General features: G+C 35.4%; 3 protein-coding genes across 3 annotated transcripts; 1 reads left to right on the forward strand and 2 right to left on the reverse strand.

Moving 5' to 3' along the window:
• Positions 1 to 2,375: 2,375 nt before the first annotated feature.
• On the reverse strand, positions 2,376 to 3,646 carry LOC123012570 (endocuticle structural glycoprotein SgAbd-4-like). Its single transcript, XM_044410589.1, has 3 exons — positions 3,022 to 3,646; positions 2,754 to 2,971; positions 2,376 to 2,704 (listed from the first exon to the last, which is right to left on the reverse strand). The coding sequence occupies exons 1-3, from the start codon at positions 3,031 to 3,033 to the stop codon at positions 2,437 to 2,439; spliced, it is 498 nt and encodes a 165-aa protein (XP_044266524.1). The 5' UTR covers positions 3,034 to 3,646; the 3' UTR covers positions 2,376 to 2,436.
• Positions 3,647 to 5,917: 2,271 nt separating this feature from the next.
• Positions 5,918 to 8,659, forward strand: LOC123013820 (nibrin). Its single transcript, XM_044412626.1, has 6 exons — positions 5,918 to 6,338; positions 6,396 to 6,514; positions 6,572 to 6,708; positions 6,754 to 7,163; positions 7,213 to 8,225; positions 8,280 to 8,659. The coding sequence occupies exons 1-6, from the start codon at positions 6,311 to 6,313 to the stop codon at positions 8,442 to 8,444; spliced, it is 1,872 nt and encodes a 623-aa protein (XP_044268561.1). The 5' UTR covers positions 5,918 to 6,310; the 3' UTR covers positions 8,445 to 8,659.
• Positions 8,648 to 25,008, reverse strand: LOC123013819 (centromere protein F-like). Its single transcript, XM_044412625.1, has 39 exons — positions 24,727 to 25,008; positions 24,014 to 24,670; positions 23,928 to 23,963; positions 23,676 to 23,876; positions 23,491 to 23,628; positions 23,366 to 23,443; positions 23,219 to 23,278; positions 22,031 to 23,167; positions 19,511 to 21,917; positions 18,980 to 19,464; positions 18,762 to 18,932; positions 18,511 to 18,679; positions 18,285 to 18,465; positions 18,131 to 18,239; positions 17,964 to 18,060; positions 14,554 to 17,667; positions 14,361 to 14,495; positions 14,009 to 14,311; positions 13,774 to 13,956; positions 13,560 to 13,724; positions 13,022 to 13,510; positions 12,856 to 12,975; positions 12,668 to 12,805; positions 12,503 to 12,613; positions 12,287 to 12,448; positions 12,105 to 12,236; positions 11,818 to 12,057; positions 11,651 to 11,770; positions 11,520 to 11,600; positions 11,387 to 11,467; positions 11,224 to 11,337; positions 11,058 to 11,174; positions 10,042 to 11,004; positions 9,601 to 9,989; positions 9,309 to 9,551; positions 9,105 to 9,255; positions 8,984 to 9,057; positions 8,873 to 8,926; positions 8,648 to 8,819 (listed from the first exon to the last, which is right to left on the reverse strand). The coding sequence occupies exons 1-39, from the start codon at positions 24,907 to 24,909 to the stop codon at positions 8,724 to 8,726; spliced, it is 13,884 nt and encodes a 4,627-aa protein (XP_044268560.1). The 5' UTR covers positions 24,910 to 25,008; the 3' UTR covers positions 8,648 to 8,723.

Consider the following 25,008-nt stretch of genomic DNA (forward strand, 5'->3'; position numbering starts at 1 on the left):
AATTTTGAAATCCTTGTTTAAATAACCGGACAGGTCATTTGATGAGTCTTAATGCAAATTTCATGCAAGAAAACCTTGTTCAACAAATTTGGTGATTTGACATCATTTCCTTTTATTCTTAATGTCACTATCGTTTATGTTGTCTTTTGAGAAGAAACTCATTTTTTGAATATTTTTTGAATATTCACAAGATTATAAATTTTTTCTGGGGCCAACAGGTGTCGAAATAAAAGAGATGAAGACGAATATTCACACCTTTATGTCTAGAAGATTGTTGCTATGCTGTAAAGTGAGACTTTATACAGGATGTGTCAAAATTCAAGCCCCAAGAGAAAAATTTCAAATAATATAAGATACCAGCAACATGGAAAAAATATTTGAAAATTTTTATGTCAACAAATTTTGACATTTATTTTTTGACATTTGACATTTTTTATGTCTATTTAATGATACTAAAGATCTTGCATATGTTTTTTTTATAATTATTTAGTAATGGTAAAAAATTTTGCCAATAAAAACCACAAATAACATAAAACACAGTTACAATTTACGATACAGCTTCCTTGTTTCCTTTGCCTGTAGCAAAAAAGCTTGAAAAATTAATTTTCCAACAAAAATGAATAGAGTCAAAGTGCAAAATTTTAAACTCTCATAACTACGAAATTTTTATAGAAAAAATTTTTTAAACATTTTTTTCATGTTCCTGGTATCTTACCTTACATGAAGCGCGAGTTCTGGCGCAGGCTGTATATAGCTGCATTAGAACCACTGAAAAATCACCAACATTAGAAATGGAAATTAAATTGTGATATTTGCCCAAAAGCAAACAACCGAAAAAGACCTAAAACCTCTCAAAAAGCATTAATTTTTATGCACCACAAAAGTACCCAAATATCTGTAGACCACCAAAAATTGGGTACATGAAAAAACAGAGTGCTACAAATTTAGTGTTTTCCCAAAAGTAAACATCTAAAGAAGATCTAAAAAACTTACAAAATGCCTTGTTTCTAAGCACCCCTAAAATGGCTTTTTATTTCTGGACCAGGACATTTGGCGTCTTAAACAAACAAGGCAAAACCCTAAAAATTTAGCTCCCAAAAGTAAATAACCGAAAGAGACCTAAAACCTTTAAAAAAGCGCACATTTTTATGCACCTCAAAGTACCCAAATATCTGAAGACCACCAAAAATTGGGCATACGAAAAAACTGTTGTAATCTCCCAAAATAATGCAAAATTACCTCAAAAACTCACAAAAAAAATACGTTGCTTTTACACACCCTAAAATGGCTTTTTATGTCTGGACCAAGCCATTTGGTACATGCATAAAAGGAAAAACAACACCAAATCAATGTTTGGCGCCTTACAAAACAAGACAGATCTTCAAAATTTATATGTTTTCCCAATAGTAAACAACCGAAAAAGATTAAATCCGTCAAAAATCATAATTATTTATGCGCCCAAAAAATACTCAAAAATCAATAGACCACCAGAAAATGAACACATGGAAAAACTGTTGAAAATCATCCAAAATCAAACATAATTACATTAAAAGTACCCAAAAAACCAGCATTCCTTGTTTTTAGACACCCCAAAATGACTTTTTATTTCAGGACCAAGCCAATTGGCGCATGCAAAAAATTCACCCACTAGACAAATAAGAGCTCTTGTTTTTAAATACCCCAAAATAGATTTTCAATTCTGGAACAAGTATTACGCTCCCCATCCACGATTGTGTATATTGTTAATATTAAAATTAAAATATTAAAAACCTGCCATCTAACAGAAAATAATAGAGTTAAAGCCTTGCAGAGCTCTGTAGCGTCAGCTGAAGCAGACTCCTGTCTGTGACTAAACATAAGGCCCTTCAAAAAAATTTGAATTTTGGGATTTGTTTTGAAATTTTATTTTACAACTTGAAATTTTTATTTAAGAAAATATTCTATCGCTATGAAAAAGATTTTACGCTCTATCAGGATTCGAACACACAGTAAACGAATGCAAATGTTCAGAGTGCGAAGCTAACGCGGTTTTATTTTACCAGCACGCCTATAATGGATTTTTTTGTATATGCTTCCGAAAACAGCTGTTTAAGGGACTCATTTGTGTCTCTAAAATGAGTCTTTTCCGGACTCAATAAAATAGTATACGCAAAACGGTTATTTTAGGTATTCAGTCACTAAAAACAGTTTTTGCGGACTAAAAAATAAAATTGGTTACTATGGTAACGTAATTTTTTTTAATTAGTAAGAGGTGTAAATTCGTGTTTTGGGAGCTTTAACAAGAAAATCTTGATTGCACCACGTACGCAAAAGCTTTTAGGTGACTCCTCTCATTAAAGACTCGTCCCCTAAAACCCTATTTTGCGTACTTGATACATAAATAGCTATTACTTTTTTTACAAAAATATATTCTACAATATATTGCTACAAAAATACTTAAAATCTGAGATTTTGATTCGGTTCCGGATGCGCAGCAATCCACTCCAAGGCCCTGAGTATCGCAGGAGGAATAGGTGGAGGCGTGGGCAAATGAGCCCCCTGAGGCCTAAACCCATTTTCATCGGCCGTATAAGTCAAGGAGATTGGTTGGCCTTCAGGAGACGTGTACCCAAACGATCCTTGAGCGGCAATAGACGGCTCAGGGCCCCCTTGTGGCCTCAAAGCTCCTTGTTCCTGAGCCGCAATGCCATTGGCGGTTTCATACCTAAACATTATTAAATTGTACCGATTTTTTTTCTTCAATATTGACTTACGCCCATTTGTAGCTACCATCAGGATCTACCGTTTGCTCCTGCCGAAGAATTGCCACCTGTGGCCCACGATTGGGAGTATCGAATTTAATTGCAGGGCCGGGATTGGCCGCAAAAGGGGGTCGGTTTCCAAAAGGCGATAAGAGACGGCTGTTTTGATTTTGGTATAAGTCTTGGACGTCGGCTTTTGTGGTCACAAACAGCAGCGTGAAGGGCACAATCTAACAGGAACATTCGGTTAATTAAAAATTAACAAATTTTAGCAACTTACGAATTTAATCATTTTGTATTAACTCACACAAAGTCACAACAAAAGTAAAAGAAATTCACAATAGTATCCATATTTATAGTAAAGGTTTACGTTTCAGCGGAATCCCCCAATCTATTCCCGCCACCAGTGGCGTAGGCCCATTCATGTTTCGGTGTTTACAAATTCATGATTATAATTAATTTACTTTTACAACCGTGGGACATAAAAATCAATTTGGCTACGTCTTGTCGTGCATATAATCAAGTCGAGAAGATGCAAATTTTGTTCTAATTATGAACATTTGAAGAAAAGATTTATCATCCCGCCACTGAACTCATAAATTACCTCATACTTTATCGGAAGCGCAGCCAATTTCATAACGACTCCCCTGTCTGATGTCTTAAAATATTTAACACCAACCTTTGGCTTCACATCAGTGTCAAGTTGAATTTTTTAAATTTTGTTAGAAGTTTGTCGTTTTTAATTAAAGCCACCAGACATCCCCGAATTCTACTCTTACACAAATTCGGTAATTAGATGTTAGATAAGAGCCATGAGAAGAGCAAATTGTGACAATAGAAATGCATCTTTATGTAAATCAGGAGAAATGATATTTGGTAAGTTTTCACGATTTTGCAATAAAAGCGAACAGGAAACATAGCCGAATTAATTAATCGTTTCGGGGATCAATGGCATTTATGTTAAGCATTTCACAAGAATTGTGACTTTATTCAAATTTCGGTCAAATTTTTATCGATGGCAATAATTTCGCCTTGCGAAAAACCCAAGCGGCCGGTGTCGAGTAACTAATCCCATACACTAATCCGCGAAAATAAATAAATATGAAGATTGTTTTCGACTTAAAAATTGATCAATGACAGGCCTTATCGTGATGATTAATTGAATTACTTAATTATGCCAAACTTCTTCACAAGATTGCCGCCTTAAACTCGTAGTCGACTAATTTATCATAGCTTTACATGTGCAGATTTTAATTAAGGAATTGTGTTTAGATAAGCAAAATTTGCATTTTATTGCGTCTTTTATTACATTAGAATAAAAAATAAATGTCGGATTTTGTCTAGCCATTTAAGTGCATCATGTCTTCAATTGCACAACTAGAAAGTAATCCAGACAAAAATTTACATAGTGTTTTAAATTTCGTATTATTGTCAACAAATTAATTCAGAACATCGTGGGAACGTATCCCCGATTTTTCCATACACTTCTGATTTTGTAATATTTTGGGTCGTGTGTTTTAATAATTAAGCGTAATTACTAGTAAAGCCTTACAGCATTCATATAAAAATTTTGGTAAACTTTGGCCTTATTAAGGCAGGTAATAATTATAAGTTGAAAATGAAAAGATTCTTACAAGGTCTGTGCTAGGGGCTATTGTCATGATTTACTCATTGAAGAACCTAGCCCTAATTTTATTTACTTAGGCTTTCATCGAGTTGTTCTAGATTTTAAAATGCTTCTGATTGGCAGAGAAAAAAAACAACGAATCTATTTTAGGTAAGGTGTTTCATAACCTGCGCCCCACAAAAAAAGCCAAGTAGAAAAATAAAATATTAATACTAGAAACATGGAAAAATGCTTAAAATAACTATCTGTAAAATTTTGTCATTTCACCCTTTTTATGTCTATTTATTGTTACCAATGGTCTTTATATATATGTTTTTTTGATAATTATTCCATAAAAAATGCCAATAAAAGCCACAATAAATAGCGTTAAACATAGTTACAATACAGGATATAGTTTCTATATTTGCTCTTGTAATAACTTGCATCAAAAAAACATGTAAAACGTATAACAATAATTTTAGGCAACATTGCAAAATCCAGTTAAAACAGTGCAATCAATAGAGTTTTCTGAAGTAAGAGAAACACGTAGGCGATAGTAATTAAACAATCTATCTTGCTTCCTCCTATTGTTTGAATATCTATTATATTATATTATATTATATTATATTATATTATATTATATTATATTATATTATATTATATTATATTATATTATATTATATTATATTATATTANTTATATTATATTATATTATATTATATTATATTATATTATATTATATTATATTATATTATATTATATTATATTATATTATATTATATTATATTATACACTGTGTCAATTTTAAAACTTGCAATCGGCAATTTCTCTCAACTGAAAAAGTTATTAATAATCACTCAAAACCGTTTTGGTGGTTCCTAGGGGGAATTAAAATGACATGATAAGTGACACACCTCCACCCACCCTTGAATATAGTAAAAAAAATGAAAATTTAACGTCTTCGTTTTTGAATAATTGGAAAAATAACTTTACCAAATAGGCTGTTGTATGACATTTTTGAAAAGCGCTTGTTATGGGCTTTCCAACGATGCATCGCAAGTAGAGTCGTGCCATTTAAAATTTTCAACTTAAGGTGGCTGTGGCTTGAAGGGTGGGTGGAGGAGCGTCACTTACCATGCCATTTTGATTCCCCCTAAAAACTACCGAAAAGGTTTTGAGTGATTCTCAATAACTTTTTTAGTTCTAGAGATATTGGCGATTGCAAGTTTTAAAATTGACACCCTGTATATTATACTTTCGAACTCATAAGCAATGTTGTATAAAATTTGTTAAGTTAATTATTGTCGTAACTTCTAATTTATGGTTTAGATTTATTTCCAAAATTGGAATTATTTTAATGTATTAATGCAATAATCTAAATTAAACAATTCATGACATTTATGAATTAATCTAAAACCTTTAAAGTGATTGGTTTTTTACAATTTCATATTGGCCGACCTTAAACGGGCCAATCACATAATGGTGTTAAATTTTTGAATAAAATTAAAAATCTAAATTGATTGGTTTTTTGCAATATAATGATGGCCGACTTCAAACGATCCAATCACAATGTAAACAATTTTTACAATCTTTACTCCTTACGTTCATTCATAAATATTTAATTGTTCTTTGAGATTTGTTTTTACAACACAGAACTCAAGTCCTTGCCTTTGAGTAACACGAAAGTGATCTGTTTTCATAATAATTAGCATTCCCAGAAATAGACAAAATTGTGTAGTAATTTATTGTTTTAAATTTTTAAAATTCGATCTTGTAAGATTCCAAACGCATGATTTTTGAAGCACACGCTATGGCACATGCGCAAATTCAAGAGAAACATAACCTCCAGTGACTTCAAGTTTGAAATGTTTAAAATTATTTGTTTATATTCAATGTTTGTAAAATGTGTAAGATTTTGTCAGTTGTAGTGATTATCATTGTTGTTTAGTTCGGTTTTGTTAAAATGTTATACATTCTGAAGGAAGTTGAAGGTAAATTATGAAGACAGGTTCTATAATCTGTTATCTATTATTATGTTAAATGTTTAGGTTCAAAGTTATTTTATTTATTTACTGAAAATAACTATGATATTGGGCGTAAAAAAGCGGCTATTGCTTTGCCAAATGATGCCTCAATTAGTCGGAAACACGCTGTTATTAGTGTTGGGGTAATTCTTTCATTGCTAAATTTTAAGTTTATTATAAGTAATATACCGATTTTTTAGGTGAATACTGCAACTTTGAAGGACCTAGAATCGAAATATGGCACTTTTCATAACAATGTGAAAATTACCCCAAATACACAAGTGATTTTAAAGGATAACGATGTGATAAGGTTGGGTGTTTATAATAGCAAGTTTAGGTAAGGATTTATTTTTATCGGCAAAAATGAGTTCATAAATTATAGAATTCAAAAAGTGGATTTGGTAGTAGCCGGTTCCGGTTTAACAAATGAAGAAAGAGTTGAATTAAAAGAGAAAATTACGTCCGTTGGAGGCACATTTGTCAATGAATGGGGCCCAACTTGTACTTATTTAACAGTACCAGTAATAGTTTTAACAATCAAAATGTTAAACGCGTTGATAGATGACAAACCTATCGTGAATTTAAAATTCTGGGATGAGTACATTAAAAGAATTAAAAATAATGAACCTTTACCTGATCTACAAGATTTCAAACCACCTGTAGTTGAAACTTTATTGAATGGAATTGATTTAACACCAAACCCCGAAAGAAAAACTTTATTTAAAAATAAAATATTTGTTTTCCCCACGGAAAAACTCAAATTGAAAATGATGTATCTGATTAAGCAAACAGGTAATAAATAATAAAAATTATTTAAAAAAGTGATAAAACATGTATTTAGGTGGTTCGTGTATTTCGTGGGAAAAACAACCACTCAGTATTACACAAGTGACGAAATCGAAAAATACTTATCTTTTTATATTCAGTGACGAACCAAAAAACACGCCAGAGTCACTCAAACAAATTCATGAATATTTGACTAAAATAGGGGAACGCACTATACCACTTCAGGAAATTCCCAAAGCAATTATGCTTTCTTCTTGCGAAAAAGACTGCAATCCCAAATTTAATCGTGTCCACAGTGTTTTCGTGGAAAAAGAATTAAACTCAGAATCTGAGATCTTACCTTTAGTTCAGGAAACACCAACAGACGATGTACTTCCGCAGAATTTTGAACCTAAACAGGAATTGGTGATTCCTGGGTCACTAGATTCAGACTTGTATTTGCTGGCGTCGCTCCAACAACCGCTTCAAAAACAAGTTAACAGAACCCTAAGTACTTTTAAAAGAAGAGTGGAGGAAACGGAAAGTACGCCTGCGAAGAAAGCAAAAGTGGAAGAAAGTGTCTCCAATGACAAGAAAAGAAAAGCTGATGAGAACCTGGCTTCAAGCTCCAAGAAAACTTTGATTGAAAATCCGTTCGCAATAATGAGAAAGAAAAATATGAATAGAACTAATAGAACAATAGATGCTGAAAATCCGTTTGTCGCGTTGAGGGTGAAAAGAGAAGTGGAAGAACAAAATGATAATCCCTTTAAAAATATCATGAATACATTTAAAGAACCGGAGAAGAAACCAGCTGTTGAAAAATCATTTCACATCGTCTCAAAGCGCTACAGTGCGAATGAGAGTTACTGTCCCTCAGACCCTTCAAATGTCACTTGGATGTCGAAGCATAATATTAAAAACGAGTCGCTTGGGCCTGAACCCGAATTTAAGGAACTTTTTGATTTGTTTAAAAACACTGTAGTGATTGAACCTTTGCCGCCGACAGCCATAAGAGTCTTGCCCTTGAATCAAAATGAGACTGGTAACACCACCACAAGAGGGAAGAATTTTAAGAAATTTAAAAAAGTAATTTAGTGTGATTTGTGGGTGAATGTTGTTTGTTAGTTTGTTGTGTTTTAGGTGCGCCCCTTGAAACCTCAAATTGATATTATCAGTACATCGGTTTTTCAAAATATGTCAATGATGATGCCGCAAGTAGCAGTTGGCTCGGATAATGAAGAAGAAGAAGAGGTGATCCGAAGGCCTATGACCAAGAAAGCAAATCCCAGACGTTTCCAGTTTTAAATTTCATTATTTCTATATATTTTACAATTATACTTTGATATTATTTAACAGTCGTTTAATTTTGTTTCCTGAAATAGACTGTAAAATAACTTCTAACAATCTGTAATCCGTATATTCGTGATAACAAATTCAACTTCAGTACTTTGTTACACAAATTATTGTTATTACATTTGGTGTGTTCACACAAAAAATTAAAAGTCCTATTAATAAAAAAAGACGATACTTTATTTCACAAAACGGCACAAAACAAATCAAAAACAAAAACATCACAAAAACAGATTAATCATTTTTCTTCTCAAACGAATCCGAACTAGCGCTCTCAATTTCATGACGACTCGTTGAGTGTTTTTGGAAGACTTTTTTGTCCACAGTTGACTGAAAATTTATTATACAATTCTTCATATTAGCATTTTTGTCATAAATGTTACCTCTGTGGAAGGTCCTACAGCACTAGAAGCGTCATTAATGTTTACTTTTTGGTCCTAGAAAAATAAAAAAATTAGATATTGTAATAATAAAATATTCATTAAATATCTTACAACTGGTGACTCATCCCCGAATTCTTGTTCAAACTCCTTTAATGTTTTTTTTATACTTTCTTGTAACTTATTCACTGGAAAAATTTAAATTAATGAAAGCGGTATAATAAAGACACTCAACTTTTTTCTTTGGTCTGTTGTTGCAAAAGCAGTTGTTTGCTTAATTTCTCAATCGTGAGACTTGAGGATTTGGTAATTTTTACAACCGGAGAAGTTGTACTCAGTGTTTGTGATTGATTGGATTCGAAATCTAGCGTTCTTTCGACTTCCTCCTACAATATAATTTTTTTAAAATAAACATTGATTTCAATTTTACTGAGAGTACATCATCTTCACTTGTATTTTTGTCACTCTGGTCTGACACAAGGCTTTTCTCACTTTGAATCCTTTTTTTACGTTGATCCAGACTACTCTGAATCCTCTTCACTAAATGTGATAGCTGTTCAATATCATTGTCCGTGTTTCCAATATTTGTTACTTGGGGCGGGTAATTTCCGTAAGACAGGAAAGGGGGTTGTATAAAGATCGGCATGGCAAAGACTGGGGGTTGCGGTCCGACTGTCATTGGCTGAAATACAAAAAATAAACGTCAACTCTAAATAAAACAAAAGAATCACCTGTGGCATAAAAAGCGATTGTTTGGGTTTCTTTCTCAAATCTCTGTCTTTTTCCGACTCAACACTCTTTTGATCTTTACTTTGTCGTTTCCGAGCCAATTTTTCCGCCACTTTCTCTTCTTTCCGGAGAAACGATCCAAGCTCTTCCTTCAGATATTTTATTTCAGATTCCAATTGCACTGTTACTAATTTCAACCCATCGTTATTTATCTGACACTTTTGCACTTGTTCTTCCAATTCTACCACTCGCTTTTCCTGATAGTCGGCCTCCAGAAACGCAATTTTCCTCTTTAAATTCTCGTTGTTATCGTGATATTTTTGCAAGGTTTGCTCCAATTTTCTGATTTGTCGAGCCTGTATTTCACTCCCAGGCATTTTCTTTCCTTTTTCTAAAATAAATACAGAAGGAACAAGTGTTAAATCAAAGTAAACGTGATATACCAATATGAGCACTTAATTCCTTCTTCAAGTTGGTTTTTTCCTCTTCAAGATGCACAATTCGTGTTTTAAGATTTTCATTATTATCGTGATATTTTTGCAAAGTTTCTTCCAATTTCCGGGAGCGTTTGTCATCGGTATCCCCCTTACCTACTTCCAGCTGTAGCTTAGTCAAATCTTCAATTTTCTTCTCCAAGTCAGAAACAACCAAGTTCAATTTCTCATTTTCTTGATTTTTGTATTCCAATTCTTTGAGTGTAGCTTCATATTCTCCTCCGCCCAAAAATTGAACTTTCTTTTGCAATTCTCTAATTTCTTCTTCTTTCTTCTCATTCTCTTTTAGAAGATTATTTCGTTCTTTGGTCAAGGTGTTTACCTCATCTTTGAGCTTTTTATTATCTTTTTCACTCAGTTCCAACTTAGCTTGGAGAGAACTTATATCATCTGTTGCTCTAGAGCTAGAGACATTATCGGATGTCCCTTTTGATTGCTGTTTTTTCTGTTTGTCACGAAGCTGTTTCAACCTATCTTCGAATTGAGTTCCGTATTCCTGTCGCATAAACTGTTGTTCTATCTTTAACTGGTCATTTTCTTGTTTGAAATCTCTATTGATTTCCCTACATTTCTTCAAACTTTCTTCCAGTTCGCTAATCATGCGTCTTTGTTGTTCGCATTCGTTACGTAATCTTTCTATCTCTGCTGCCAATTCTTCGTTAGTGAAATCATTCAGATCGATGGGAATGTTATGAAAGGACACTTTTCGATCCTTTGAAAGTTTATCATGTTTCTTAGATTCCTCTAAATTCTTCTTACACTCACGAAGTTGTTTATCCAAATCCTTGGATAATTTTTGATGTAAATCGGTAATTTTACGAAGCCTTTCGAGTTCTTCTTTCAATAGTAAGTTTTGTTTTTGACATTCTTGCAGTTTGGTACTTGCATCACTGTTCGTCACAACACCTCTCCCTTTATTAAAAAAAAAAAAAAACAATACAATATAAAAATTTTACGCAACATACGCAAAGTCTCCAACTCAGTCTTTAGCGCTTCGTTTTTACTTTGACAGGCCCCCAACTCGTCTTCCAATTCTTTGGATTTCATTTCTTGAACATCAAGCATGATTGATTTTTGACCACCTACCAAACAAACCGAAATAAAAGAAACCACAAATTTGGAAAAAAATACGTAATCTGAGATCTGTTTTCGAAGCATCTCTAAAACGGCTTTCACGTACTTGACTTTCCAAGTCTTGTATTCGTTTCGACTGAACGTGTTTATCAAGAGCAACTTTTTCATTTCCTGTAAAACAATAAATGGACACTAAGCAAAATTTTAAAACTATACCAACGTAAAAATTCGTTCATTTGCTGACATTCTCTCAGTCGTGCCTCGAGATCTTTGAACTTTTTCTCGTCGACATTTTTTGGTGCTTCAATGAAAATATTAATCTCAATTTCTTTACAAACCAGTTTTATACTCACGCGATTCTTGTTTTGGTAAATTTTTCAAAATTTGTTCCACGTCTCTAGCCAATTTAGCTTCATCTGCGGGAAGTCCTTTACCTAAAAAAAATATTAATCCTCCTCGTGTCACATATATTTTTTAAACATACGCATTATTTCAACTTCGGCTTTCAAGTTCCTATTTTCTGTTTCAAGATGCGAGATCTTTGTCTTAGCTTCGCGCAATTGATCCTCGAGGTGTCTAAAATTAGTCCCACTTTTACTTTTCCCTAAAAAACTCGATGAGACTTGTTAAGACTTTCCAAAAAAAAAATACCCATAAGTTTCTCGAGATCTTTCTTCATGTCTAATAATTGTGGCTGGAATTGCCCTTGCCACTCCTGCATTTTTTCCTCCACTTCCTCCAATTCGTCAAGATTTTCTTTCGTAGTTCGTCCCAATACTCCCGTCGATTTTGGTGCAGCTTCTCTCAATGATTCGTATTCGTTTATCAACGCTTCCATTTTTTTCAAACGATTTTCTTGGACGTGCGATTGAAGAGATATTTGTTCCTTGCCTACAAAGCAAAATAGCAAATTGTAGTTCTGCACTGGTTGCAAATACCCATATTTTCGAGTTGAACTTTCAGTTTCTTGATTTCGAGCTCCAAATGGTCATTTTTGAGCTTCAAAGCGTGGTTCTGCTTTTCGACATCTTTGTTCGGGATTTCGCTTTCAAGTTTTTGCCTCACTTTTGCTGTGATTTGTAAAATGAAATTAAAATTTTACTTTGGTTATAACACATACTGATACGATCCATCTCATCTTTCATGTATTGATGGTCGAGTTCCAGGTCGACATTTTTCATTTGTAGTTTTTCGTTAGCTTCGGTCAACTTTTGCACCTCTTCTTCCAGTTCGTTGACTCTCTTTTCGTTCATGCCAAATTCATAAGAGTATTTTTCCTTGTCTAAAAATTAATTACAATAAAACAAATTTCTCTGTTTAAAAAGTATAAAATGACCTGTAAGTTCGCCCCTCAAAAATTCATTTTCAATTTCTAGTTCCACAGCTCGAATTTGTAAATTTTCACTAGAACGTTTTGACTCGATGTCAATCGAGGAAATGTCTTTCGCTAAAACAGAAATCATAAAATGTATAAAATTATTTCCCAATAGAAAAAACACACATCTAATCCCATCAAGTTCCTTCTTCAGTAGAGCATTTTCCATCTCCAAGTGGGCAATTCTCGCACCTTGATCAACGTACTTGTTTAACTCTTCTTCTACATTAACCATTGCCGATTCTATCTGTGCCACTTTTACCCCTAAAAAAAAAATATTAAAGCGAAGTACATTTTAAGCAAAATAAACGTACGTTCTTCCTCCGGGATCATTTTCTTCAAATAATTATTTTCTTCTTCAAGTTGAGCATTTTTAATAATCAATTCCTTATTTATAATTTGAATTTTCATACAATTTTCTTCTTCAATAGCCTCTGAAATTATTAATTAGCGAAAATCAAAACTGCAAAAATTACCAACGCGAATCCACCTCTAGTTGTTTTTTCAAATTGTCATGATCGTCCTGTGTTTTAAGCATCCGCATTGTCAAAGTTTGTTTCTTGTCTTGACATTTACCTAGCAACTTATTCGTTTCTCTCAACCTTTGCTCCTGTTCGCGGCTCTTGAGCGAAAGTTTCTCTTTGGCTATTAACGTATCAATGTATTCCTTCTTTAGATTTTTATTCTCGATCTCTAATTTCATCAATCTTTTTTTCAAATTATGATATTTATCCTGACTTCTCGCCGACTGTCTCTCCAAGTCTCTCAATCGTTGCATTTCCTTCTCGTATGACTTATTCCCCTGGCCGACGATTCTGTCGAGGTCATTTTTCATTCGTCCATTTTCCATTTCGAGTTGAATTGTCCGAGTTTTCAGAGCCTCATTTTTCCTCTGAAGCTCTCTCAAATGCTCGACAAGATCACGGACTTTTTTATCATCCTCGGCGCTGTCATCAATCGATCCAACATCTATACATAAGGATTATTAACATAATATTAAAAAGATCTAAACTACAACCATTAAATTTATCCATCATTGTGAGCAGATTTTCATTTTCACCCTCCAATTGGGCAATTTTCCTTTCATTATTTTCGTTCTTTCTATGCGACTTTTCTAGATCATTTTTCAATTCTTTTATCAGGTTTTCGTGGGCTTCACATCCTTGTGGCAAATTTCCTCTCACTGGAAAATATGGAGTCACAAAAAATGTAAAGTAAACCTAGATAAATACCCATCAGTTTCTCAATTTCTTTTTTGAGTTTTCCCACTTCAAGATCGTAATCTCTTTGCCATTGGTGCAGTGTTTCTTCCAATTCTTTCACACGTGGGCTTTTATCATTCACACTAATATCTGAAAATCTTTTGAGTCTAATATCGGACTCAAAACTTTTCCGACTCTCTTTTAGAGCCTGCCCTAGAAGTGAAAAAATTAGAAAAATGTTTCTTTTTTATTATCAGACAGTCACTTAGCCGTTCCAGCTCCATGTTTAGGTCAGCATTTTTCCTTTGATAATCTTTTAACTGCTCTTCCAATTGTTTCGTTGATCCTATATTCTTAAAATTTTCTTTTTCTTCTTCCAAAGTGTGTAAAGTTTGGCGCATTTCGCTTAATTGTTTTTCCAACTCAGTAATATGTTTTTCTTGCAAATCGTTCGTTAATGAAACTCGTTTTTTATTAACGACACTGTCCAGATTCGCTTCGAAATTTTTAACACCGTCTAAAAGTTTTTTCACGTTGTCAGCATTTCCAGGTGTTCTTTCCAATTTATCTGGAATTATCAAAATTTGCAAAATTAATCAAGTAATATTTTTTTTCACCTATGATGTTATTGACTTGTTGTTGAACGTGAGAGACGTTATTATTAATCTGATTTTGCCAATCTTTTAAATTGTCATCGACTTGTTGTAATTGATTCACATACAATTGACTGGCTCTTGGCAATGTTTTGTCCCCTAAGACATAAAAATTAGATTAAAGTTTTTTCTTCTAATGCTTAAAAATTTTTAATACTTAAAATTTCCGACTTGAGTTTTACATTTTCTTGCTTGAGTTCTTTGTCATTATTTTGACAAATTCGCAACAAGTCTTCCAATTCGTTGACCCGTTTCTGTTCCCTTTCTAAATGATGTTTGAGATTCTCCACTAAAGTATCAGCTTGCGGTGAACTTCTTGGTATGTCAACCTCAAATTGAGCATTCTGGAGCTGTCTTTCCAAATCCCTCACTCGTGTTTTTAACCTTTCATTCTCCAATTTTTTACTTTCCAACTCCTTCAAAACTTCATGACCGACAGAAGACTCCTGAATTTTTCGCAACAACTCTGTAATCTCTTTCTTTTGCTTTTCGATTTCTCGTGTGAGAGCTTCACGTTCTTGTGAGAATGGTTCATGATTTTTCACATTTGTCGGCATGTCCAACTGTTTTTGCAGAGTCACAGCTTCCGAAATGGCAGATGTAAGCTTTGAATCAATATCTTTTATATCTTTGACATCTTCCATCAGTTTCTGTTCCGGACCATTAGTTTCGTATTTGACCATTTCTAGTTTGCTTTGTAACCGATTTATTTCTCTCACGGCGTCCTCGTATTTTTTCCTAAAATTAAACTCCTCTTCTATGTTAAGTTTGAAAGGACCGGTTTTTAAATTCCATAAAATTTTCTTGTTTTGCCCACGTTCTTTAATATAGAATTCCTTTTTTGGAGTTGCAGTTTTCGGATCAATTGGGAAATGTTTGATTTCACCATTGTCATCAATATATGTTAAATGTAGAGGTCCTAGAAACACTTTCTTCTCAATTCCATTTTCCTGAGTATAACACTCGTATTTATAATAATCTTCTTGAGGCGGCTGAAGCGACTTTCTTTTTCCTTCAGCGACACCGTATAAGTATCGATATTCAACACCACCATCTTGTTTATCTTTCTTTTCAACAAAAACAACATTTGGCAAAGTTGGATCTCTTCGCTTCTTTTGTTCTATACTTTCCCTGATTTGTTCTTTAATCATTTTATTTTCTTTTTCCTGCTTTTCTATTTTTAACTGCAATCCCATCACAGTATCAAGTCTCAGTTTCTTCTGCCTTCCTAGTTCTTCATTTAAACGGGTTATTTCTTCAGTCATTTGATTGAGTTCATTGTGGAGTCGTTCCAACTCTACAGGATCAACATAACCAGGCAAAATTTTATCCAAATACTTGCGATATTTATTCCTTTCACACTTCAAAACCTCAATTTCAACTTCAAGATCTTTTACTCTTGTTTTCAACCGACCTGCCGTCGTCGTATTCATTAAATCCTCCAACTCGCAGTGCAAACAACAAATCTCATTCTTAAGCATACTTATCACGTTTCTAAGCTCACTTAATTCCGAATCTCCGGTTGCTGCCATATCTGCCAAAATATTTTCCGTGTCTTCCCTCAATTTCTGTTCATTATCCAGTCGTTGCCTCAAAGATACTAAGTGGTTCCTCAAATCCTCAAAAGTCTTATCTTTTTCGTACAACACCTGTTTGAGGTAATCGTACATTTCCACCATTTTTTGGCTCCGTTTTGACAAATCTTCGTTGGCGGCCTTGAGTTGTGCCACTTGAATGTTTGCAGATTCGTGCAATTGGGCTGAAAGAGACCTCAAAGCAACGTTTTTGTCCATAACTCCTTTCATTTGGTCTAGATTTTCCTTGAGTTTTTTGATAGTGGCGTTAGCAAGAATAAGCTGATTTTCCAATTCACATATCTTCATTTGGTTGTCTCGTTGTGTTTCTAATCGTTCAATGTCGCACTCTTCCAGTCTTTGAGTGATTGTTGTCATTGCTTGTCTCGCCTGTGTCAACATTTCTTTCAAATGTTCGTCAGTCTTGACTATAGTAACAATAGAAGTTTCAAGTTTGGCCTTTGCAGCCTTTTCTTTTTCCAAATTTTCCGAAAGTATCTTATTGTTTTCTTCTTTCAGAGCCACAATATTGTCGTAATCTTCAATCTGTGTTTCAAGAGCTTCTATCCTATCCCTCAAAGAAGACTTCTCGTTTTGACATTTATCCAATTTCTCGCTGTATTCTTCCAAACTAGTCTCCATATTTAAGATTGTTATCTTCATTCTATTTTCTCGTTGCGACATCACTTCCATATCATCTAGAAGTTGACTAACTCGGTTATCTTGATTCACCATGTAACAATTACAATGATTTATCTCTCTTTCCAACTCCTCAACTTTTCGTGCTTTGAAGCGAAGATCGTCACAAGTGATCCTAAACTGTTCGCATTGAGCTTTACAAGCCTCGTACTCGTACTTCATATTCCCAAGACCTTGGTTTTGGTAGACTAAATCTTCATAAATTTTTGCTGTCCGTAGAAAAGCTTCTTCAAGCTTCTCACGAGAAATCCGCTCAAATTCAAGCTTTTCTTGAAGAGCTTTGATGTTTTCATCTTTCGCGTTTAGTCTTACTTTGTAACGATTGACTTTAGCTTCTAACTCTTTAATCCGTTTAGAGTCACAATTACAAGTTCCGTCATTTTCCCCACTTTGATTTGTCACAGTTGATGTTTTGGATTTGCGTTCCACATGAAGTTTTTCCGAGTTTTGGGTCAACTGATCAATGTATGATGCAAGTTTTTTCATTTGATCTACATGATTCGTGATGTAGTTCTCACAATCTTGAACTTCCTTACTTAGAATACTTCTTTCTTCTTGCAATTCGTGGATTTGGCGTTCTTTTTCTTCAAGTTTCGTGGCTAAATCCGATGTCGCTTCATCCATTATCTTGTTCTTTAATGCACACACACAATTTTTGGTGATCTTCACTATAGAGTCCTTCAAAATCTGTTTGTCTTTCATTTCGAGGTCGAGTTTTTCACGAAGGATTTCAATGGTTTCTTCTGTTTGAGCTAAATTGGTTTCGAGGTCACTGACACGACTTTTCAAATTTTGGCTGTCATAAGATTGAACGTCTGCCAACTTTTTAGTAACGATCTCAAGTTTCTTCATTTCATCAGCAATTTTGGTTTTCTGGTCTGGTCCAGCAATGAAATTGGTCGGGATATCGAGATTTGAGATTTTCAAGGGAATAGCTTGGAGCAGATTTTCATTATTAATTCTTCGAGCAAGGGAAGGTTCTGACGAGCTTCTAGGACCTATAGCAAATTTTTTTTCATTTTCATAATTTCACGAAAATGTTTAAAAACGTATATTTAACCCTTTAAGGAGTACAACAAGCATGTACATACGGTTCAGGGTTTGTTCGTCAAAAAATTCCCTTGAGGGTAGAATTAGATTTGGAAAAGTCACAACTCACACACATTCAGACAGAAACTCACTCCTTAAAAGGTTAAAATAATAACATTTTTAAAAAACGCAATTTTATTCCACAAACACATCACAATAATTTGCCACATGACCAATACAAGGACTATAACATTATTCTACTCATCTATATCAAAGGAATCGGAGCTCTTATCACCAACACCACACGAACAAGGACCTTTTTTCAGGACGCAGTTGTGCTTGTATTTATTATCGTCGGCTTTCTGCAAATAAATTAAAGCTCATTACAAATCAGTCAAAACTGAATTCAGTTTTTCTCAAATTTCTACTCACCACCACAGATAATTCTGTATGAAAGTGAGGTATACCACTCCTAACGGCGGTTTTAGGACACAAACACATGGTTCCTGACCCCTTTTCCAAAATATTTTTCAAAGTTATACTGCAATAGAAAATCAATTAAAAGGATCTCCAAATTAAAACTCACTTCAATTGTTCCAATCTCCTTTTATCTTGGAAATTCTCCTTCCTAACTAAATCCATTTCCACCTTCATATTTGCGACAGTTTTTGACTGATTGGTGTATCTACTCACAAGATCGCTATTCTTCTGTCTTTCCAACTCCAACTCTCTTTTGAACTTATTAACAGTGCTTTGAAGCGAATCAACTAGAAAAAATTACAGTCAAGAAAACAAAATAAAACCAAACCAACTTTTTTCCTTGGTATGTTGTTGTTTTAACAATAATCGATTTTCCATCTCGACTATTTTCTTAATTGTGTTGACTTTTTCGTCTTTGTGGCTACAAGGAACCAGGGGTTGATGCATCGGCAATGGCATCTGCATACAAGGCGGCGAGGGTGGCATACAGGGGGGCATTTGCTGTAAGAAATTTGTTATTGACAACTACTAGTTACAAACAACGGCAAGTGTGGCAATTTTTCATAAAGAGGGAAAGACAGACCTGGGGAACCATTTGGTATGAGGGAGGATATGGAACACATGGTTGGGGCGGTGGGCATGGGCATGGCGGCGCCTGTGGTGCTGCCACTGCACCGATAGGTATAACCATTGGTAGTTTGCCACAAATGCAAACATCGTCGAACGTCTTCATCGATAATTTCTTCTTTTTATCCTGGAATTTTATGCGTGAAAGAGGAATCTTAAATAAGGTAATAAAACCTCTTGTTCTTCTTTGATAGAGGGCTCTTTGATTGAAGGTTCTTTGATTGACGGTTCTTTGATTGAAGGTTCTTTGATTGAGGTTTCTTTGACGGGTTCTTTAACTGAAGGTGGTTTTTCTTCTTCATCTCTAGCTTCTTCAATCGGTGGTGGTGCTTCTTTTTTCGGTTGCGGTTGTGGCTTTTGCTTCTTCTCAACACTCGGACTTCGCTTCACTTTATTTATCTCCTTTAGTTCTTGTTTAAATTTCGCAGCTTCTTTTTCACGTTCATCATTTAATTTCTTCAGTTCTTCTTGGTGTTGTTTTTGTAATTTATCGATTGCCGTTTCGTTTTGCTTTTGCAAGTTTTTGATGTCTCGATCATATTGTTCTTTCAACGATGCGATCATATCATCACATTCTTTCTTACGTTTGGCTAATTCTGCTTCTAGTGCCTTTACTCTATCACCATCTTCACCCACAGGAATTTGAGCTATCTCTTGTTCTAAAACAATTAAATAAATCAAGTTTCATTTACTTGAATTATTTACCTATAGCTTTCTTTCTAAGACTATCTCCTTGAGCTTCCAACTCGGCAATACGTTTTTTCAACTCTTCATTTCCGTCCTGACACTTCTTTAAAGAATTCTCCAATTCGTTATTCTTCTTTTTGAAACCATCATTATCGCCTTGACATTTTTTCAATTTTGCTTCCAAATCACGTACACGAGCTTCTTCTTTCTCAAGACTTTGCTTAAGATCATTAAGAACTTTATCAATCTCAGGGGAAGCTTTAGGAACGTCCATTTTAGCTTTTTGCAGTTCTTTAAGCTGCTTTTCTAAATCTTCAATCGTTGATCTTAATTTCTGATTTTCCTTGTTTCTATTTTCCAATTCTTTAAGAGTTGTTGTGTCTTCAGATTTGGCCGGTTGTTTAATCTTATCTAACAAATCGGCAATTTCTTTCTTTTGAGCGGCAATTTGTTTCAAAAGATCGTCACGTTCCTTGGCAAACTCTTTGTCTTTGCTGTCATCTTTAACAACTCCAGCTCTATTAGCCAGTTCTTGTTTTAGTTTATTTAACTCATCTTTGAGACTCTTATTTTCATCCTTGAGACTTTGATTCTCGAATTTGAGACCTTTAATGTCATCTTTCAGACTGTTATTTTCATCTTTGAGACTCTTATTTTCATTCTCGGTTGCACCTTTTGACGTATCTTGCTTTGCAGCCGCCAACTCCTGTTTCAACTTATTAAGCTCATCCTTCAAACTTTTATTTTCTTTATCCAAAGCGTCCTTTGAGGCCAAATCCTGCTTCAACTTATTAAGTTCATCTTTCAAACTTTTATTCTCTTTATCAAGAGCATCTTTTGATGCCAACTCTTGCTTCAGCTTATTCAAATCTTCCTTCAAACTTTTATTTTCTTGCTCGAGACCACTTTTCGCAGCCAACTCTTGTTTTAATCTATTTGTCTCGTCTTTCAAGCTTTTGTTTTCATTCTCAAGTGCAGCTTTAACAGCTAATTCATCTTTAAGTTTTCCTATTTCTGATTCACTTTTGATCTTTTTATCCTTTGACATCTCTAATCCAGATTTAAGAAATTCATTCTCTTTTGTAACCCTTTCCATCTCGAAATGTAAATCATCGTTTTGTTTCTTAATCTTCTCTAACTCAGATTTCAGGCTATCCCCATCTTTCTTACACTTATCTAATTCGGCTTTCAGAGATTCATTTTCTTTCCGACACTTATCCAACTCCTCCCTAATAAGCTGAGCCTCTTTTCTGTACCTATCAGCATCAGTACTCACGTCTCCATGCGCCTCTTCTAATTTTTTGAACCTCAAATTATCATTTTCAATCTGTTCCATTTTTGCCTTGAGCCTATTTACCGTCTCTTCGCACTCTCGTTTCTGATTCTCTAAATCAAAATTGAGTCGGTCTATCTCGGCGTTTAAGACATTCATCTGAGCTTTTAATTTATTCAACTCGACTTGATCGACCTCACCATTCGCCGATAAAGTTTCCAAAGCTTTTTCCGCCTCTTCTCTACGCTTTCTTTCGAGCTCTAACTGTTTGGTCAAATTTTGAATAAGTTTCTCTTTTTCGGCCAAACTGGCTCGAAGCTCTTCACATTGATCTTCCAACTCGTGACTCTTCTTCGAAAGAGTGTCTTCAAGTTTATTAACTTGAGACTTGGCAGTGTCTTGCAGTTCACCTGCGATTTTACGCAACGCCTCATTCTCCTGAGCTGCTCCTTTCACTTGCTCTAAACTATGTTTGAGTTTTTTATTCTCAGCACTAAGTTTCATGATTTCTTCTTCGAGTTCTGCTATTCGTTCAGCACCGCAAGGTTGCTCGCCTGATTTGTCGCTAAGTTTTAGTTGTTCTAAAGTGTCCCTGAGACACTTATTGAGGGCATGAGATCGCATTAATTCTTCTTCTAATTCAGCAATTCTGTCAGCACCACAAGGCTGTTCAGTCATTCCTTCTTCAAGCTCTTTGATTTTTCTCAAATAATTCTCCCTTTCTAACTCTAAGCGACCCATACCAACGATATCATGCTTTTCCAATTTTTGGGTTATACATTTAATCGCACATTTGGCTTGTTTGAGCATTTGTTTCAAGTGTTCGTCACTTCGTATTGCTTTTCGTAAAGCCTCTTCCAATTTCAGTTTCACATTTTTCTCATTTTCCAAATTTTGCTTCAAGGATGTATTTGTATCTTCCAGTTCTTTGTATTTACTTTCAAGAGTTCTATAAACATTATCTTTTGCTTTTACTTCGTCTTCTAATTCATCGATTCGATTTCTGAGACAAGTCGTCTCACATGAAAGATTCTCAATGGAAGTTCGCAATTGATCCTGAACGTCTGCTAACTGCTGTTCTGATTTGGCAATAAGACAATCTTTCTTTTCTAAATGTGCTCGCATTGTTAAAACTTTAACTTTCATTTCATCCTGAGACAAACAAAATAATTAACTGATGTCAACGCGAATTGGATTACTTACCTGTTTTAACACTAAACAACTAAAGAAAAATTGCCACACTTTGAATGAAATAAAAATTTTACCTGTCTCTTGTCCAAGTCTTGAGTCAAGCAATCGATATGGCAAGCCAATCGTTTGATTTCGTCCTCTTGATTGTTCATACAGCACTCGCAATTCTCAATTTCTTTCATTAGAAGCCTCCTTTCATTCTCAAGCTCTTCTACACGTTGACACTTGGCCCGAAGCTCGTTGCATTCAGCTTCCATGTTTTTCAATTCTTCATATTTCGCTTTGTACATGGCACACTCGGCCTTAAGAGCGTCAAAACCTTGCGTCTTCTTCAACAAATCTTCATAATCTTTCTGAATTCGCATCAAATCTTCCAGACGCATCTTTAGACAGTTTCTCTCGACTTTACATATTTCGATTTCTCTCATTTTACATTTACAATTATCGTTTTCTTTCTCCAATTCAGCGATTCTGGCCAAGAGCTTATCCTTTTCGGTTGAATCACCCGCCGGTTGCACCGTCGTCGCAGCTTTGTCCCTCAACGATCGAACATCGTCCTCAAGACCCTCCATTTTGTCCAAACGCCTCCTCAAATCACTCACATCTTCCCTCAACGAATCCAAAGCTGGTTCTTTCTCCCTAAACTGATCGACTTCTTCAGGCAAGCCACTGTAACCGCCCAATTGTTGCTCCAACTGTTTCACTCTAGCTTTCAGACGATCCCTTTCTTGGGTAACATCATCCAGTTTTTTTAATTTATCTTTGATGGCGTTGTCGGCACCTGATGTTAGGCCATCTTTCAAAATATCACGCTCACGCTTCAAGTCGGCATTTTCTTGTTGAATTGCAGCCAACTGGGCGCAGTATTTTTTCAAAACCTCGACTTCGCGTTTGATGATGTTTGATTCAGGAGAAGACATCGATTTCATGGTTGCGATTTCGCGCTCCAAGGCTTCGATCTCGCCCTTGCAAGAGTCGGCAACTCCGTCATATCCTCTTGCAGTTGGTTTACCACCAGAAGGAGCCTTCGATCTCTCATCGTCGTAGGCTCGTGGACCAACTTTTTCACCAGTAACTGAGGAGTCCGTTTGTGCCCTAGATCTCTCGGCGTCGTAGGACCTTGCACCAGCAGCCGCTGGTGCGTATGAAGATGACATTCTTTGTTCTTCGTATACTTTTTCAGCTGCTGGGCTACCAGCCGACGGCAATCCCTTTTTTAGACAAAAATTATCGACTTGTGTTGGGGCAAAGCAAATTTTTACCTTAGATCTCTCTTCGTCGTATGCCTTACCAGCTGCTTTGCCACCACCAGAAGATAAGTCCTTCGTGATAAGATTATTAAATTAAGAAAAAATGCACTTTTTTATTTAGGAGTTCTTAGAACTTAATTTTAATTTTGATTTTTTTACCTTGGCTGCGTATGACGGGGAAGTTCTCCTTTCGTCGAAGGTCTTGTCAGGAGATTTTCCAACAGCAAACGATTGTTTCTTTAAAAATTGTTAATTGTCTGTCTATTTCAAATTAATTTTTTTACCTTAGGCGAGTGTGCAGGTGAGGGTCGTTTCGGACTTAATTTGCCCTCACCTCCATCCACTATATCTTTAATATTTTCCAACTTCTCGATCGCTTCGTGAGCAATGCCGTTTTGATCGCTGTAGTAATTTTCAGCATCCTGGGAACAAAATTTAGAAAATACAAATAAAAATTGGACTCTAATACCGCGAGAGCACTCTTTAAAGCAAGTAACTGATCCTCCGGCGATTTTCCTGCAAGCAAAGCTGCAGCAGCTTTCTCATCTTCTTTAGAAACAGGTCGAAATCTTGGAGACGCCCTATCCTCATAATCACTGCTATCGGTAATAAAACCAGGAGTCGATGTACCCCCAGTTGTGGTGGAATCTTCAGGAGTTGTCCGCGAACCCTATTTCATTATTAGTACCCGATTCTTACGCTTAAAATTAGTAAATCTGACCTGATATTGCCCGGTTGGGGCATCTTTGCTCCCAGCCTGATAAAAATTTATTAATTTCTGCGAAAAACTATTAATCAATTAAATACTTGTCCTTGTGGTGAAGTGCTTCTTTTTGACCTATCTGTACCACTCGTAGTCCCCGTTTCGTACTCGTCAAGATCGGAAAGCTCTGTTTTTTGGCCTCCATATCTTGTAGCTTTACCGTCTGTTCCTGCTGTTTCTGCAGCGCCTTTTTCACGTCCTTCTGTATCAAAGATTTCTCCACGTCCTCTCGCATCCGAAAGGCCTGGAACTCCTCCACGTCCTGCTGAACCGGAAACTCCTCCACGTCCTGTGGAATCGGAAACTCCTCCACGTCCTATGGAATCAGAAACTCCTCCACGTCCTGTGGAATCGGAAACTCCTCCACGTCCTTCTGTATCGGAAATTCCTCCGGTGCCAGGTTGTCCAGTGGTAACTCCAGCCCGGTCCTCTCCTGCTCTTCCTGCAGGACTTTTGCCTCTACCTGCGGTCGCCTCCTGCCCAGGTCTAGCTCCTCCCACTCCAGATGTCCCCTCCCCTGCTGTACTCCCCACAGGCTCTATGACTCGTATTGGTTTTTCCTCGTAGTGAAGGCCATGGTCTTTGATAAATTTCTTGAGCTCCTCGATTTCTCTTAGTAATCTTTTAATATCATTATTCTTATTGGCTAAGAGGATGTCGATGATTGCTTCAATCGGTATGTATTTTCCTAAAGATAAACCCTGGTGGAAAAATTAAAATTTTTGTGCTGGATTTTTGTCGCTTAAATTTAACTCACTTTCCCGTCTCCTTGTCTAACTAAATCTAAAATATGTTGTCTTCGATCTTCCGTGCTATCACACCAAGCTCTGGCATCGGTCGCCGATGTGTAGGTTTTCATCCGGCCATCGGAACGTTTCCGGTGAATTTCTATGTCGCCGGCTTCTTTGAAAACTCGGATTTTTTTGTTGACGTAGGACATTTTTGGGTTTTATGTTTTACTAATAATTTTAGACGGATTTTTCTTCAGTTGATGTCATTTAGTTAACGTCCATTTTCTTCGTTTCGTCTGACAACAAAA

This window comes from Tribolium madens, unplaced genomic scaffold (genome assembly GCF_015345945.1).
Source record: "Tribolium madens isolate multiple individuals breed KSU strain unplaced genomic scaffold, Tmad_KSU_1.1 Scaffold_96;HRSCAF=242;Tcas5.2_LG5, whole genome shotgun sequence".
Classification (NCBI taxonomy): domain Eukaryota; kingdom Metazoa; phylum Arthropoda; class Insecta; order Coleoptera; family Tenebrionidae; genus Tribolium; species Tribolium madens.

Bases quoted from the DNA above. Each gene is read 5' to 3' on its own strand.
- LOC123013820 (XM_044412626.1), top strand. From the start codon at position 6,311: ATGTTATACATTCTGAAGGAAGTTGAAG. The intron at 7,164-7,212 runs GTAATAAATAAT...ACATGTATTTAG, and splicing joins GTATCTGATTAAGCAAACAG to GTGGTTCGTGTATTTCGTGG. The intron at 8,226-8,279 runs GTAATTTAGTGT...GTTGTGTTTTAG, and splicing joins ATTTTAAGAAATTTAAAAAA to GTGCGCCCCTTGAAACCTCA.
- LOC123012570 (XM_044410589.1), bottom strand. The intron at 2,705-2,753 runs GTAAGTCAATAT...AATAATGTTTAG, and splicing joins GATGGTAGCTACAAATGGGC to GTATGAAACCGCCAATGGCA.
- LOC123013819 (XM_044412625.1), bottom strand. From the start codon at position 24,909: ATGTCCTACGTCAACAAAAAAATCCGAGTTTTCAAAGAAGCCGGCGAC. The intron at 11,338-11,386 runs GTTGGTATAGTT...ATTGTTTTACAG, and splicing joins GCAAATGAACGAATTTTTAC to GAAATGAAAAAGTTGCTCTT. The intron at 9,990-10,041 runs GTATATCACGTT...TATTTATTTTAG, and splicing joins GGAATTAAGTGCTCATATTG to AAAAAGGAAAGAAAATGCCT.